The sequence below is a fragment of the Sapajus apella genome, unplaced genomic scaffold, assembly GCF_009761245.1.
Source record: "Sapajus apella isolate SASKATOON/1434 unplaced genomic scaffold, GSC_monkey_1.0 scaffold16, whole genome shotgun sequence".
Lineage (NCBI taxonomy): Eukaryota > Metazoa > Chordata > Mammalia > Primates > Cebidae > Sapajus > Sapajus apella.
This window is the reverse complement of record NW_022436956.1, coordinates 32,229,122-32,245,189: the sequence shown is the minus strand read 5'-3', so window position 1 is coordinate 32,245,189 and position 16,068 is coordinate 32,229,122. Positions and strand designations below refer to the sequence as shown.

Genomic DNA, 16,068 nt, shown 5'->3' with positions numbered 1-16,068 from the left:
ACTTATTGCTGTATTAGTAAGTAATACTTATTAGCATAGGATCTTGTTAGTTCCTGAAAAACAATCCTTAAGATTTTCAATGACTTTCATTCAGAGCAGTCTTTAAGATTTTATATTTTCTTTTCTAATTTCTTCTTTGACTTTGGAAACAAGAAACACAAAAACGAAGACCAAAAAAAAAAAAAATTCAAAAAAAGTGTGCAACTTTTGCTGAAAACTAAACTATGTTCTTGAGGTGGGAAATAATGTGTTTACTAAAATGCTGGACAGTAATTCAAAAAACTTGAGATCATTTTTCATCTGCCTTCTTATATTGTAATAATTCACGTTGCCCTAAATTCCACATAGTATATGGGGGAAATCAAAAAGAATGTAGATAACAATTTAAGGCTTAACTCCTAAATTTCTATCTTGGGTCTCAAACTCTTCCTTGAACTCAGGCTTTTAATATCTATCTACCTACTTAAGCTTTTTATATAGGAACATTTCCCCTTGGATGTCTAATAGGCATCTCAAACTCAATGAATTCAAAATTGCACTCTTGATTTCCAGCCCCCATAAACCTGCTCTTCCTTTAGTCTTTCTCATTTCACCACCACTCTTTCACTTGTTTAGGCCGAAAACGTTGGAGTCATTGCGGACCCTTCTCTTTTTATTAAATTCTGTGTGCACTTTAGACACAAATACAATTGGCTTTACCTGGAAAATATTACTCAATCTGACAATCTTAGCATTTTCACTGATACTTCTTTGGTCAGTGCCACCATCATTTCTACCCTGGAAAATGGCACTATCTAATGTCCCTGAATCCACTCATGTGCTTTTATAATCTGTTTACTACTCAGCAGTCAGATCATGTTATGCACCTGCTCAAAACCCTTCTTATCGCTGGGACCCAGAAGGCTTTCCATGGCTTGGTTAGCTGCTTCTCTGATCCCATCTGTTTCTTTCTCCCTCACTGTCTCCAGCCACACTGGCCCTCCTGCTGTGCCTCAAACATGTGCAAATTCTTCCTACCTACATCAAGGTCTTGCACTTATTGCTTCTTCTACCTGAAACGTCTAGAGACTTGCACAGCTTCCTCCCTCCCTTCAGTCATTCCGCATGAATACCCTGGATCCAGTATGACCTTTTTCCAAATATATTTTTATAAAATGGCACTTCAACATTCTTTATTACCTGCCCTGCTTTATTTATTTTTTCAAAGCACTTTCACTATCTTTCATTATAGATCTCTATTCATTTGAATATTGTGTGTCTCAATAATAGAATGTAAACTCCTTGAGGGCAGAAGTTTATGCAACAAAGCAGCTGAGCATAGGTTGGTGCCAGTACAAAGTAGGTGCTAAATAAATATTTTCTAGTGAGTTAAGAATGAATAATAAGGGTAGAGATGGTGGGGTAGATAGATCCTTCAAAAGGGCTGAATTGATTGTAAAGAACTAATTTTAGAGATTGTTTCAAAAGAAACAACTGATAAAATCATTCACAGAAATTTCTAATTCATATATGGAAATACATTTAGAATCCGGCAAAGTGACACACTATAACCATTGAGCTGTCTGCAATTCAAGTGGAATGTGCTATAATGGACTTTTGACGTCCATTCTCTATACAGGCAGCTCTCAACACATTTAATATCCAACTCAAAAACTCACATTGTTTATCACTGCATTACAGGCCTGGGACTTTCCAAGAATAAACACATTGCTAACTATTTATACAGACACTCTTTTTTTTCCACTGCAAGTGATCCGAGATGGACTTAAGTGTTAACATTTCTCAACAAATGTTTTGCAATTATTTTCCCATTAACTCCCTCCCATGCTTTTCTATTCTCATCTCTCCTCAATCTCTTATCAGAGCAACATGCTGCATTGTGCAACAAAATTTTACTTTCATCTCCAAACATGTTAAGTGATAGATTAAATTAAAGGAAAGAATGTTAAGATTAATGGAGAAGACATTAAAATGAAGAGATCTTCATTAAAAAAAAAAAAAGAAGTCCTCTTTTGGATCCCAAAGACATTCACTAATTTCCCATTGTAATTTATTTACCAACAAGCTTCCCAATTCTGCTCCCTAGTTCAATTCCAAGGGTCTAGGTGTTGGGAACAAATCTGTGATTATGACATTTTGAGTATAACAGGATACCTTTTAAACTAGCCATGTTGACAAACCACTTAGGGATTGGAATGAGACCAAAGACAGGAGGCTTGACAGATGAAAGATGATCAAAAGATGCTGTTTCTACTTTTTACCCAGACCTACTGGGGAGAAATGCAGACAATCTTTTGGCCTGGACTCATCTAAGCTCCATTATAGTAGTCTAAAACACCAACCTGTTGGCTAGCATTATGCATTTCCTCTCAAATCGCATTTCACTGGGTAATTTTAGCTATGAATATTCACCAAGAACCTTCAATTTCATTGTCTGTAGGAGAAAAATAACAGGATTAAAGAAAAAGATCTGGATAATATATAAATAAAAGCACCCTGAAGACCCTGTGACCATTTAAAAATATTACATACCGAATTCCAAATAAAAAACTGCTTAGTTTGTTTGCCATCTGCTTTGTGAAATGGACATCTAAGGTGTTTCCCAATAAACATTTGAAAAGAAACAGAAGACCCAAAAGACAAACTTCGGTCTTCCATTTAGCACTAGGTTAAATAAAAGAGGGCTTGGTTTATACCACAGAAAATTTAATATGGAGCTGTTAGGAAAGCTCCCCACTGAGGTGAATCCATTCATCCTTAGTAGCTTGTTTAGTTCTTTCAGAGGTCTCTGCTCACAAAAAGTCATCACTGAGATTAATACGATAATGCACCGAATTCATCAGAAAGTGAACTCTATTTTGCTACCTCTTGATCCTCAAAGGAGTACTTCAACCACACTTTGTCCAAAACTGTTATTTAATGAGTTGTGTTTGCACTCAGTTACTCTGAAGCCAAATGAGTAGAATATTTTATAAATTATTTCTGCACAAAGTTCTTATATCATATGAGGATAAGTGCTCTGACTGTATTATGACACAATCACCCCTTCTTATGCTTGAGAGGGGCTGTATCTTTCCAAAATATATACAAATTTTAAATCTGAGAGCCAGGATTTTTTTTTTTTTTGAGACAGGGTTTTTCTCTGTCACCCAGGCTGGAGGGCAGTGGCACAATCTCAGCTCACTGCAACCTCTGACCCCCGGGCTCAAGCAGTCCTCCCACCTCAGCCTCCCAAATAGCTGGGACCACAGGCATGAGCTACCATTCCTAGCTAATTTTTGTATTTTTAGTAGAGATAGGGTCTCAGCATGTTGCCTGGGCTGGTCTCAAACTCCTGAGCTCAAGTGATCCACCCACCTTGGCCTCCCAAAGTGCTAGGACTACAGGTGTGAGCCACCATGCCTGGCCTAAGAGCCAAGAATTCTTTAACTCAATAAAATGACGATTTGTAAGAATTATACTTTGGAGATGGGGGCTAAACATAGTATTTTTAAATTATTTGATTTAATTTAACATTTGGAAGAGAAAAATTTCAGATCATTGATGATCAATTCTTGTGATATTATAGCTCATCAGATCTTTAGTTATCTCAAGGGATATATACAAATGCTCCAAAATATCACAAAACAAAATGAACTCTAATGGCTTCAACAACAATAATTATGGAGCCTCTGTAGAGTGCCAGGGACTACTTTGCATATTTTAACTCATACCTGTAAGCCTCTGAATATCCTTAGGAGGTAAAAACTGCCATTATTCCATTTTTATAAAAGAAGACACTGAGACAAGGATGAGGATGAGGGAATTTGGTCAATATCACACAGTTGAAAATAGAAGATGTGGAGTTTGAATCCATCAGCCAGACCTGAGAGCATATGCTTTATTGCTTTCAGTGAATTCATTGACTAGTAAAGTGTCTTCTTTATGCACAGTTCTGGGTTAGTGCCAGAAATGAGGAGAACATCTGGCTGGTTGTGTGCAGCACTAGATGTCTTCAGGCTGGTGTTCCATTGTCATGTGGTCCCTGACACAGCTGCCAGAATGCATGACCTCCATGAATCATCACACCACTTTGATCTCCTTGTTTATTTTCTTAATGTGACAGCTTTATCGAGATATAGTTAACATAACATAAAATTCACTCATTTAAAGTGTACAATTTAATGGCTTTCAGTATATTCACAGAGTTGTAAAACTATCACCATTGTCAGTTTTAGAACATTTTCATTATCCCAAAAAAAGGACCCCATACCCATTAGTAGTCACTCTTTTTAACCCCTTCCTCCAACTTCTGACAAGCACTGGTCTGCTTTCTGTATAAATATTTCATATAAATAGAATCATACAATATGTGACCTTTTGTGTCAGGCTTCTTTCATTTAGCATGATGTTTTCTAGCTTTATCCATGTTATAGCATGTGTTAGGACTTCATTTCTGTTTATTGTCAAATAACATTCAATTGTCTGAATTTACCACATTTTATGTATTCATTTATTACTTAATGGACATTTTTTCATGCTTTGGCTATTATAAATAATGATGTTATGAATATTTATGTGCAAGTTTTTTGTGTAGACATTTTAATTTCTCATAGGTATATATTTAGGAGTGAAATTGCTGTGTCATAAGATAAATCTATGTTAAACATTTAAAGAAATTGCCAGCCTGTTTTCCTCCTTGCTTATTTATAGTAAGAAGTCCATCTTAGCAGTTTTTGCAAAAGTGACTTTTCACCTCTATAGAAGCACCTTGACGTTAGAAGGCAAGGATGACAGACTTTGCCTTCAACAAATATGCAACATCTGGTTGGCTATAAATGGCCACTTTCAGTAACAGAAATCAAATCAAAATTATGGAATAACCTTGAGTAACTACTCCATCCCTTCTTAATATCAGGTCTTTTAAGTGAGTGTATGAACCAAATGTCATAAATGGTGGTAACAATGGTAGCATCTGTTAAACACTGTAGATGTACCAGGAGGTCTATAAAGTATTCCAAGTATTTTATCATTCAATTTTAGAACCATTAAAATATTTTAGAATCCTTACATTCTAGAGAGTAAGATTAGGGCAAAATTATAAGAATGACAGACAGCCATAGTTTTACCTATACTGATGTCTAGGTAGGGGAAAAAAGGTTTAGCTTGAAGTAAGAATAACTAAAACAAAAAGGTGAACTCCCCTGAATGGAAGACTATTCAAAAGACACTCACTTAGCTGGGTCAAAGATAGTTTCACTGAGTCTATTTTCAGGAAGAAGGAAGTCGAACAAGTTACTGTTATTTTTTCTGGGTCTGTGTACTTATGATGCTATCTTATGGTTTAATTTTTCTATGGGTACACAGAATTTGTGGGTGGCTAAATAAAGTATTATAGAAGCTAGTAAATATTAACAGAAAAAAGAAATGAGGAACTGTTCTATTCAAACATTTTATTAGCTTTTGTTAAAAATTTTCCTGTTGCAAAGTACCCATCTCTTGCCTCCTATGAAAATTTGTTTGAATAGGTTTATCCACCTAAGCCTACATCAGAGACCAGTGAGTAGACACAAATTAAACAAACTAGAAACAAATCTTATACAGTATTTTGTTGTGATGTCTTTTAAGTAAAAATTGGGAAATTTGTATTCATTATAACAAATGATGGCCAAATCATGGCCACAAAAGCCATTGCTTGCAAAATAATTATAATTTGTATAGTAACAACATTTCCTATAAAAAGAATTATAGTATATGTCATGGAATTTACCACTAGGCTTCCTCCTGGAAACAAAAATCAAACTGATCTGCTTCAGTATATTAGGTAAGAAAAAAGTAATGGTGTCTAACTGGAGAGTGCATTGTGTTGATTTGGATTTTGTATAAAATTGCCCATATAGACACTTTCTAATGTGGATGAAAATTCCGAATATACAACTATGAAAAAATTTGGAAACATTATTTTCAATGAATTCTAATTTGACTTGAAGGCCATGGGAAGAATCCCTATCCTACATTCTGCTTTAGTCCTTAAGATACAGTTAGAAGCTGCTTGCCATCATCCTCATTGTTGGGAAGACCAGGCTTTTCTATTTAGCAACCAATCCAGGAGCTAGATTTCAGCACACTAACCACATCTTCCTTCTCTGTATCATACTTGTATGTTTTTGGTCCTGAAAAGAAGTAAATGTAGCCTAAAAGAGACAAAGTTGAAAATGTGGTTACTGAAGATGACCAGCAAAATTATAAATGGAATTTGTAATTGTCACTTTCTTAAGGTGTCATCAAAGGGGAATTGCGAATTTGTCAGGCAGCAGTTAACTTGTCTTCTGCATGGCTCCACCCTACCCTAGAACCCAATTTCTCAACTTCTCAGTCATTTCTGAGCTTTCCCCTTATTCCAGCCAGGGTAAGGCCTTCTACTTGGGGTCATCCAATGTGCCATGCTCAGTCATGCACTGTGCTTCTGCTAAGGCTGTTCTCCTCCAGGAAGCCCCCCGACTTTTCTTTCTTTGGTGAAGCCTCTGGCCAATCTTTAAAACCCATCTAAAGTCTCACTATAACGTTTCCAATGACTGCTGCTGATTCTGATCTTTTATTTCTCAGATCAGCTGTTGCAATTATTGTGAAGTCTACCATATGACTCAATACGAAATTATAGATTGTCTGTTTTCCAGTCATTTCATCTGTGTTGGATGAACCATTTCATGAGAGCAGAGGCCACATCTGGAATGGTCTTTGCACTTCTGAACATTGTCCAGCCCTGTGCAATTTTTTCAAGAAGATTATGCTAACTGATTGATTCAGAAGATTCAATTAAATTTATTCAACAAAATTCTATTCAACTTTCCTAGCTATGTGTTAAATTGTAGGAGTTGGGTGATGGAAGGTTGAGTGACTTTTTTTTTTTTTGAGAGAGGGTATCATCACTGTTGTCCAGGCTACAGTGCAGTGGCGCAATCACAGCTCACTGCAGCCTTGACCTCCTGGGCTCAAGTGATCCCCACTCCCAGCATTCTGAGTAGCTGGGACTACAGGTATGTGCCACCATGCCCAGCTAATGTTTTTTGTAGAGACAGGGTTTCACCATATTGCCCAGGCTGGTCTTAAACTGCTGAACTGAAGCGATCCTACCATCTCGGCCTCCCAAAGTGCTGAGATTACAGGTATGAGCCACTGTGCCTGGCCAAGACTATGTGTATTTTAAAGATAGAAAAGGTAATCTTGACCCAGGTAGACTGTATGATCTAGCTGTCTAATTGATTGAAGCTATAGTTTAAAAACTTTCTATTAGGAAAGAGAGAACTACAATACCAGACCTTTTATAGTTACTCTTTCTAGTGGATAATCTGGTTGGTTAAACTTATGAAAGGACTTAGGACCAAATGTAAGAACCAATGACTCCCACTTGGAAATCCATTTTCTGTTGTGTTAAAGCAGAGCTCAGATTTCTTATGATAATTTTCATGAAGAAAGTTTTCAGTGGAACACTCACCATTTAATTCTACAGCAGCATCGATTTGGCCATTTACTCCTGAAAATTCTTCTTCAGTATTCTTTGGATAGTCTTTTTCCATTTTTCTTTTCCTTTCATCGTAGCTAGAAAAAGTATTATTTCATAAATAATATTAATAAGAGGTTTTTACTGTTGTAGATGACACTATATGGTCAGGCATATGCACACTTGCAACTTATTTAGGTGTTTCTCTCTCTCTCTCTCTCTCTCTCTCATGTACACATGCACATGCACTTATGTTGTTGTTTATTTTTTCCTTATTGGGTTTTTGTTTTTGTTTGAGATGAGATCCCATTCTGTTGCTCAGGCTGGAGTGCAGTGGTGCCATCATGGCTCACCACTGCCTTGACCTCCCAGGCTCACACTATCCTCCTGCCTCAGCTTATTGAGTACGTGGGACTACAGGCATATACCACCACACCCTGGCTAATTTTTAGTTTTTGTAGAGACAGGGTCTTGCCATGTTGCCCAGGCTGGTCTCAAACTCCTGGTCTCAAGCAGTCTTTCCATCTTAGCCTCCCAAAGTGCTGTGATTACAGGAATAAGCCACTGGGTTTGGCACTTTTTATTGTTTAAATTGGACTCTTAAAATACCTAAAAGCAATTATAGACCTTTATCACTATGCTCCCATGTTCCTGAGATTCTGGTACCACAAACTTGGAGGTCACTTGTTTTAAGCAGTCTCCAAAAAATTTCTACATATATTGTTTAGAATTATTCATTCTATATATTATAGCAAAACATTCTGTTAACTTAAAAAAACACTTGCCTTTCAAAAGCAACTCTATATATTTTTATTGCCTTGTTTATTCTTGTAATTATTTCTCTCTCTGTGTATCCATTCTTTGGTTCATCAAACAATGAAAGCCTTTCCTAGGGGCTTTTATTCATGAACTTAGTGCTATGTATCCATGAAGAAAGGGCTGAACAAATAATGCACATTGAATGAATAAATGTGTGAACAATAAGTAAATCAGATCCAAGGAATATGTAATAATTGAACTTCTGCCTTTTAAACCAGTTTACTTGAATTCCATTGTTTTTGTTTCTTGGAAAGCTTATATGACTGACTGAATAGTAGACCTGCTTTCTTTTTCTGGGCCAGCAGCCAGCATTCAAAGATAACTCTGAAGATTGATTAATACATCTCTTTGTGATCTAAATTACCCATTGTAAAAAAAGACTGTGACTGTGTGAGTCAGCGTGATATGTATGAGACTAAGACTTCATTTAAAGTGTGAGAAAGTCCCTTCTTCATTAGCACAGAGCTCCAAATGGGGACATTCCCAGGTGGATACCCCACTCCTTTCCCACCAAAAGCTCAGATAATTTCTCCCAGTACCTGGGCTGCTGAGAAATTTCCCGTGGCAGCAGGTCACACCCACCGTCTCCTGAAATGTGCTTCATGTGGCTGTGACTACATAGGCCAGGGACAACTCTCTAGTGATACTGAGCCAGAGGCAAACATTGAAAAAGATTATTCAGGCTAAAACTAAGTGCAGGACTGAGCTGCTTTACAGAATGTTTGGGCCTGGGGGGGAAGCTAACTCTCCCAGCATTTTATCCATATTAACTGTAACCATTAATATGTCATGTGGACTTTATGCATAGACATGCAGACAGGGGCCTGCATAACTAACACAAGGTTACCTACTTTTCATTTTACTAAGAACATTACCATTTAACCATCAAAAGAACTACTACCACCTGTTTTCATTATCATTTCACAAGGAGAAAGAAATGTTAACACCAAAAAGGCAGAAAGGACATAAACTCAGAATGGTTCTTGACAATAATCTGTTTTTATGGTGACACAGACTGTAGCTCCCTGGTTTATAATATTGTGCTGTTTTTATTTAGCCATGAACTGGCAAGAACTTTGTGATGATCTAGCCCTTTGTGTGTGAACAGATATTTACGAATTTCTGTTATAGTGCAAAGAGCTCAACACATACAGTCTGTTGGTACTGGGTTTGAATTTCTAACTCTGTTACCTGCTAATTCTGTGATCAGGAGAACGTACTTTGAACTCCGAGCCCTGGTTTTTCTTATCTGGAAAACAGTGGTCATGAGGAAAAGAGACAATTTACACACACACACACACACACACACACACACACAACACACACACACATACCTGGCACATGTAGCACCAAGAGCAGGCTCAAACCAGCAGACTTTGTCATTTATTTTGGCACCAAGAACCATTAACTCTGACTTGTCAGTGTAAGGTTGAGTGAACTTTGTGGTTTGATCTGGGATCCTAAGTCATTAAGGAGTTTAATCTTTAATCTTTAAACTTACTTTATAAGATAATGTTTGCAGTAGTAGGCAAAGTTGAGAAGAGGTGAAAAAGGAGGGGTAAAAAATGTTGGAGGTAGTCCAGAGAACCAAGTCAGAGAGAGGATTAAGATGAAGAAGTTCTGCTGGTGTGGTGAGGATTTTGCTGAGAGAAGAACAGAAAAGGAGATTATGCAATAGGATGAAGATCACAGGCGTTTTGACTAACAATAAATAAATGGTGAAGAGAATTGAAGAATGAACATATGCGGTGGATGGGAAGGCCCATTGGATTTGGATTCGGAGGACATGAAATATAGCTTCAGATGGACCACTGTAGCTGTGTGATCTTGAGTGAATCATGTAACCTCTCAGAGACACAATGTTCAATGAAATACCTACTTCTCAAGATTGTTGAAAAGGTAGATGGGACAATGAGAAAGTATGAGAAAACACTGAGCATGATTCCTGGCACAGTGAGCCAGCCATCAATAAATAGAAGCTGAATTTCAATATTAAGGAAAGAAATACAATTTTTATTGAGAATCAACTATATCTTGAGTATCTCCTAAAATCATTGCATATATCCTCTCATCACTGAGGCCTTGTTTGTGAAACCTAAATACCAAACTAGAAATAATGATCTGTAATTATGTTTATTTCCTTTATGGGCCTTTGTTTCATCATTTAATGTTGATTCAAGGTAGCCACATTTAATATATATTAAATAAATCATTTCCTACAACAGATATCTGATGTAATTTTTCAGGTTTGTTATCTTACTCTCCACATTTCATTTGTATTCTATGGGCTCAGGGACTGTTTTGATAAAATGCCTGCATTTTTGTTTAACCTAACCTGTATGCTTAGAGCTTAGAAGGCATTTTTGGTGTTTTGACTGTGCAAATTCCAGTTGTATGGCAATGGCATACCTGAGTGCATTCTACCCTCTTGGAAGCACTAAATGGGGAGCTGAGTCTGCTAAAAGATGCTTAAAGAGAATGCAAAAAAAGATGGCAAAAAGGAGAATTTACTGATAAAGTCTTTCTGAGATGGTTTCAGGAAGTTTCCTCAAAGTGACCTTTCCAGTGTGGGTAAGGAGGGACAATGAAATAGAAATCTGAAATTCCATTTTGAAGTTAATGATCAACTTTCAGCCAGAAATCACGTGACTTTCATGAATGAAGTGGCCTTTGTGATCTATACTAGAGAAGGGCAGATGGGAGAGTGATCAGGAACAAAGAGAAGGCAAGAGAGGCGGAAGCTGCCATGTACAATCCCAGAGAGTCAAGAAGTAGGACCCCATGAGGAAAATGACTGTGAGGAGATTCTGGGACAAAGAATTTGTAACAACATAGACAAATATATATTTTATAATATTAAGTAGAAGAATGTCAGGACAAAAAATACATAACTACTTAAAAATGGGGAAAACTGAAGGGAAAAAAATAGAAGAAAAATATTAAATGAGTATCAAAAGATGTAGCAAATGTTGCCAATTGGAAGAATTTCTTTTACTTTCATGTATTCTGTGTTTTCTATAACAAACATCATGTGCTGCCATTGAACCCCATCTTCCTGGCAGTCTCATATCCTCACATGACCTCAATCACCACCTGATTACATGATGAATTCCAAACTTATCTTTCTAGCCTGAGTGCTCTTGAGTTAAAGACCTGTATGTCCAACTCTCTTCTTTATATTTTTCTTCTCAGTTCTCACTAGAATGTCAAACTCCATATGTACAAAATGAAACTGCTTCTTGTTCCCCTAATTCTGCTTCATTTCTTAAGTTTATTGTCTTGGTAAATGCCAAAATTGGAAACTCATCTATTAAAGAAATGATCCCCAACTAGTCAGTCACCCGAACCTATGCTTTCTACTGCTTGAAAAACAATCAAAACTACCCCAACCCCTAAACTTATCATCTCTGGCAAAAATCTTGCAATAGTTCTCTCTCTTATATAAACAATTCAGTGGTTTTTTAGTGCCCAGTCATGTGCCATATATTGACATTTCAGGAAATGACAGACCATGTATATGATAGTGGTTCCATAAGATTATAACACTGTATTTTTACTGTCCCATTTCTGTGTTTAGATACACAAATGCCATTGTATTACAATTGCCTACAGTATTCAGTACAGCATCATGCAGTATAGGTTTGTAGGAGCTATAGGAGCAATGGGGTATACTATATAACTTAAGTGGGTAGTAAGCAATACCATCTAGGTTTGTGTAAGTACACTTTATAATGTTTGCTGACTGACCAAATCACATAATGACACATTCCTCAGAACATAGCCCCATTGTTAAGCAAGTGATGCATGGCTGTATTCACAGAATTGTACCACCATCAACACAATCAGTTTTAGAATGTTGCCATCACCCAGCCCCAGAAAAACCTTATGCCTTTTCACTCTAAGTCCCCATATCCCACACCCCCATCTCTCCATCTCAACCAGACCTAGACAATCACTATCTACTTTTTGTCTGTTTAAACTTGCTTGTTATGAGCACTTTATATAAATGGAGTCATATAATATGCAGATTTTCATGACTGACATCTTTCATTTGGTATATTGCTCTCAAGATTCATTCATCTTGTACTATGTACCAGCAGTTCATTTTTATGGCCAAATAATATTCCATTGTATGAATTTATCACATTTTATATATCCATTCAACATTTGATGGAAATTTGGTTTGTTTCCACCATTCATCTATTATGCATAATGCTGCTATGAATATTTGTATACAGCTATTATGTGGACTTATGTTTTTACTTCTCTTGGGCATATCCCCAAGAGAAAGTGGAATTCTGGGTCAAATGAAAATTCTATGTTCAACTTTTTGAGGAGTAGGAGACTGTTTTCCAAAGTGGATATACTAATTTGCATTTCTACTACCAGTGTATGAGGATTTTTTGTCTTGTTTTTGATGTTAGGACGAATGCATCTAGTCTTTCACCACTGACAATGCGATCGGCTGTGGGTTTTCATAGATGCTCTTTATTGAGTTGAGAAGGTTTTTTTTTTTTAAATTAATCCTAGGTTGTTGAATGAGATAATCATATGGTTTTTGTTTTTATTCTATTGCTATGGTACATTTCATTAATTGATTTTTGAATGTTAAACCAACCTTGAATTCCTGGGAAAAAATCCCACTTGGTCTTGGTGTATAATTCTTTTTATATGTTGCTGGATTTAGTTTGTTAGTGTTTTTGGAGGATTTTTGTAGCCATATTCACAATAGATATTGGTCTGAAATTTTATTTTCTTGTGATGTTTCTGTTTGATTTTGATATAAGGATAATGCTGACATCAGTGAGTTAGGTAGTGTTTTCTTATATGTTTTGGAAAAGTTTGCGAAAAATTGGTATTAATTCTATTCTCTTCTAAGATTTGGAGTAGTTTGTAAAAAATTGACATTAATTCTTCTTTAAATGTATTGGTAGAATTTACCATTGAACCCTTCTGGGCCTGGGCTTTTCTTTGTGGATAGTTTTTGATTACTACTTTAATCTCTTTCCTTACTGTTGGTATATTCAGACTGTGTATTTCTTATTGACTCATTTTTACTAGATTGTGGCTTCTTAGGAATTTATTTCATTTATCTAATTTATTGGTATACAATTTTTCATAGTAGTCCATTAGACCCTTTTTATTTCTGGAAGGTGGGTAGTAATGTCTCCTCTTATTTCTGATTTAAATAATTTAAATTTTTTCTTTTTTGTTTGGTCAATCTAGTAAAAAGTTTGTCACTTTTATTTATGTTCTTGAAGAACCAACCTTTAGTTTTGTTGATTTTCTCAAATTGCTTATTTATTGCCTATTTTATTTATTTCCATTGTAATGTTTGTATTTCCTTCTTTCTTCTTGCTTTAGATTTCATATGTTGTTGATTTTCTATTGTCTGAAAGTGGAAGGTTAAGTTATTGAAATGAGATTTTTCTCCTTTTTAAATATAGACATTTATAGCTACAAATTTTCCTCTGACCACTGCTTTTACTGCATTCCATAAGTTCTGGTATGTTGTATTTAACTTTTCATTTATTTCTACTTACTTTCTAATTTCCCTTGTGATTTCTTCTTTGACTTATTGGTTGTTTAATGGTGTGTTGTTTAATTTCCACATACTTGTAAGTTTTCTAGTTTTCTTTCTGGTATTGATTTCTAGCTTTATTCTGTTGTGATCGGAAGAGATACTTGTATGACTTAAGTTGTTTTAGTTTTGTTGAGATTTGTGTGGTGACCTAACATGTAATCTATTATGTGGAATGTTCCGTGTTCACTTGTAAAGAATGAGTCTTCTGCTTATTTTGAGTATAGCATTCTATAGGTATCTGTTAGGTCTAGTTGTTTTATAGTATTGTTCATGTCTTTTAATCCTTGTTGGTCTCATTGTCCTATCCATTATTGAAAGTGGGGTATTTGAAATCTTTAACTATTATTGTTTCTTTATTGAGTTCTCCCTTCATTTCTATCAATTACCACTTCATACATTTTTGTGGCCCCGTGTTAGATTCACATGTTTATGATTATGTCTTTATGGCATATTGACTTTTTGTCATTATAAAATGTCCTTCTTCTTGCTAGTAATATTTTTTATTTCAAAGTCTGTTTTGCCTGATAATAGTACAGCCATTCAAGCTTTCTTATGGTTGCCATTTGCATGATATATTTTTTCATTCTTTTATTTTCAATCTATTTGTATCTTTGAACCTAAATGTATCTCCTGTAGACAGCATATAGTTGGGTCTTTTTTTTTTTTTAAACAATCTAATCTGGCAGTCTGCCATTTGATTAGAGTGTTTAAGCTATTCACATTTAATGTCATTGATAAAGTTGGATTTATGCTTGCCTTTTTACTTTGTGTTTTCTATATAACTCATGTCTTTTTGGTTCCTCTATTCGTCCCTCACTGTTTTCTTTTGCATTAGTAAAATTATTCTAATATAACATTTTAATTTCTTTTATAATTGTTTAACTATATTTTCCTAAGTGATTTCCTTAGTGGTTGATGTAGGGCTTGCCTTATACATCTTAACTTACAAAAATCTGCTTAAGACTTATACTAAATTAATTCCAGTGAGATATAGAAACATTACTCCTATATAACTCTATTTCTTTCCCCTTCCTTTTGTGTTATTATTGTTATACATATATCTATATACATCTGAAGCCCCAAAGTAATTGTTACAATTATCATTTTATATAATTCAATGTCTTCTAAAGAAGCTGAGAGAATAAAAAAGAGGATGTATATATTTGTAACTTTTGTTATATTAACTTTCTTATTTACCATTTCTGGTTCTGTTTTTTTGTTCCTGTGAATTTTAGTTACCACCTGGTGTCATTTTTTTCGACAAATACAGTTTTGCTCCCACCTGCTTCCTTTATGTTGTTATTGACAAATATATTGCCACATGTTTGGGCCTTAACAATATAATTATACAATTATATGTACATTGTTTAATATAATTGATTTTACATTTTCAAATTAAGAGAAAGAAGAAGAGGAAATATGCATTTATACTGTCTTTTACATAATTACACTTACTGGTGCTCTCTGGCTTTTTGAAGGGGCTTGAATTGCTGTCTAGGCTCACTTACTTTCAGCTAAAGACCTTTCTTTAGTATCTCTTGTCAGGCAATCTGCAAGCAATAAATTCTCTCAGTTTTTGTTTCTCTGGGAATGTCTTTATTTCCCCTTCATTTTTGAAAGATAACTCTTGTGGATATAGGAATCTTGGTTGAGTTTTTAGTTTGAGAACTTTCAGTATGCTTTCCATTGCCTTTTGGCCTAAAAATGTTTCCCTCCAATTCAGTCACATTGCTGGCAGAGTGTTATTTTTATACCATAAATCTTATTTATTGAGTTGCTCCCTTATTGAAGATATTTAACATGTCCCTCTTCTCTGAAGAATAAACACTTATCCCCCTAGAAAGGCGATGACCCGACATGATCTGTACCCTGGTTTCCTTGGGCTACCTTTCTCATTTTAGTCTATGTTCTAGTCATACGGAGCTGCTTGAGGTTTTCCCCATGCTTACATGCTTTTTCATGCATCAGTGCTTTTGCTTCAACTGCTTTCTCTGCCTGGAAGCCAGCCACCCCCACCTTACCCTCTGTCTGGGAAACTCCTACACAACTCTCAAAATGGAGCTTAGCCATCACTTCCTCTAAGAATTCTTTCCTGATAATTTTGCTAAGTTGGCCATTTCCTCTTTATTTTGGCCCACTGAACTCCATGAAGTCTTGTATCAGGGCACACTTGCCACTTGGATTT

General features: G+C 35.7%; 1 protein-coding gene across 1 annotated transcript in view; it reads right to left on the bottom strand.

The window, feature by feature from the left end:
* Window positions 1–5,476: 5,476 nt before the first annotated feature.
* Window positions 5,477–16,068, bottom strand: part of MMP20 (matrix metallopeptidase 20) — a 45,696-nt gene continuing 35,104 nt past the window's right edge. Inside the window, exons 9-10 of the mRNA XM_032285766.1 lie at window positions 7,475–7,578; window positions 5,477–6,173 (exon numbers count right to left, since the gene is read on the bottom strand). Of these exons, the coding sequence (XP_032141657.1) occupies window positions 6,073–6,173; window positions 7,475–7,578 (205 nt within the window). The 3' untranslated portion in view covers window positions 5,477–6,072. The remainder of the gene's footprint in view (window positions 6,174–7,474; window positions 7,579–16,068) is intronic.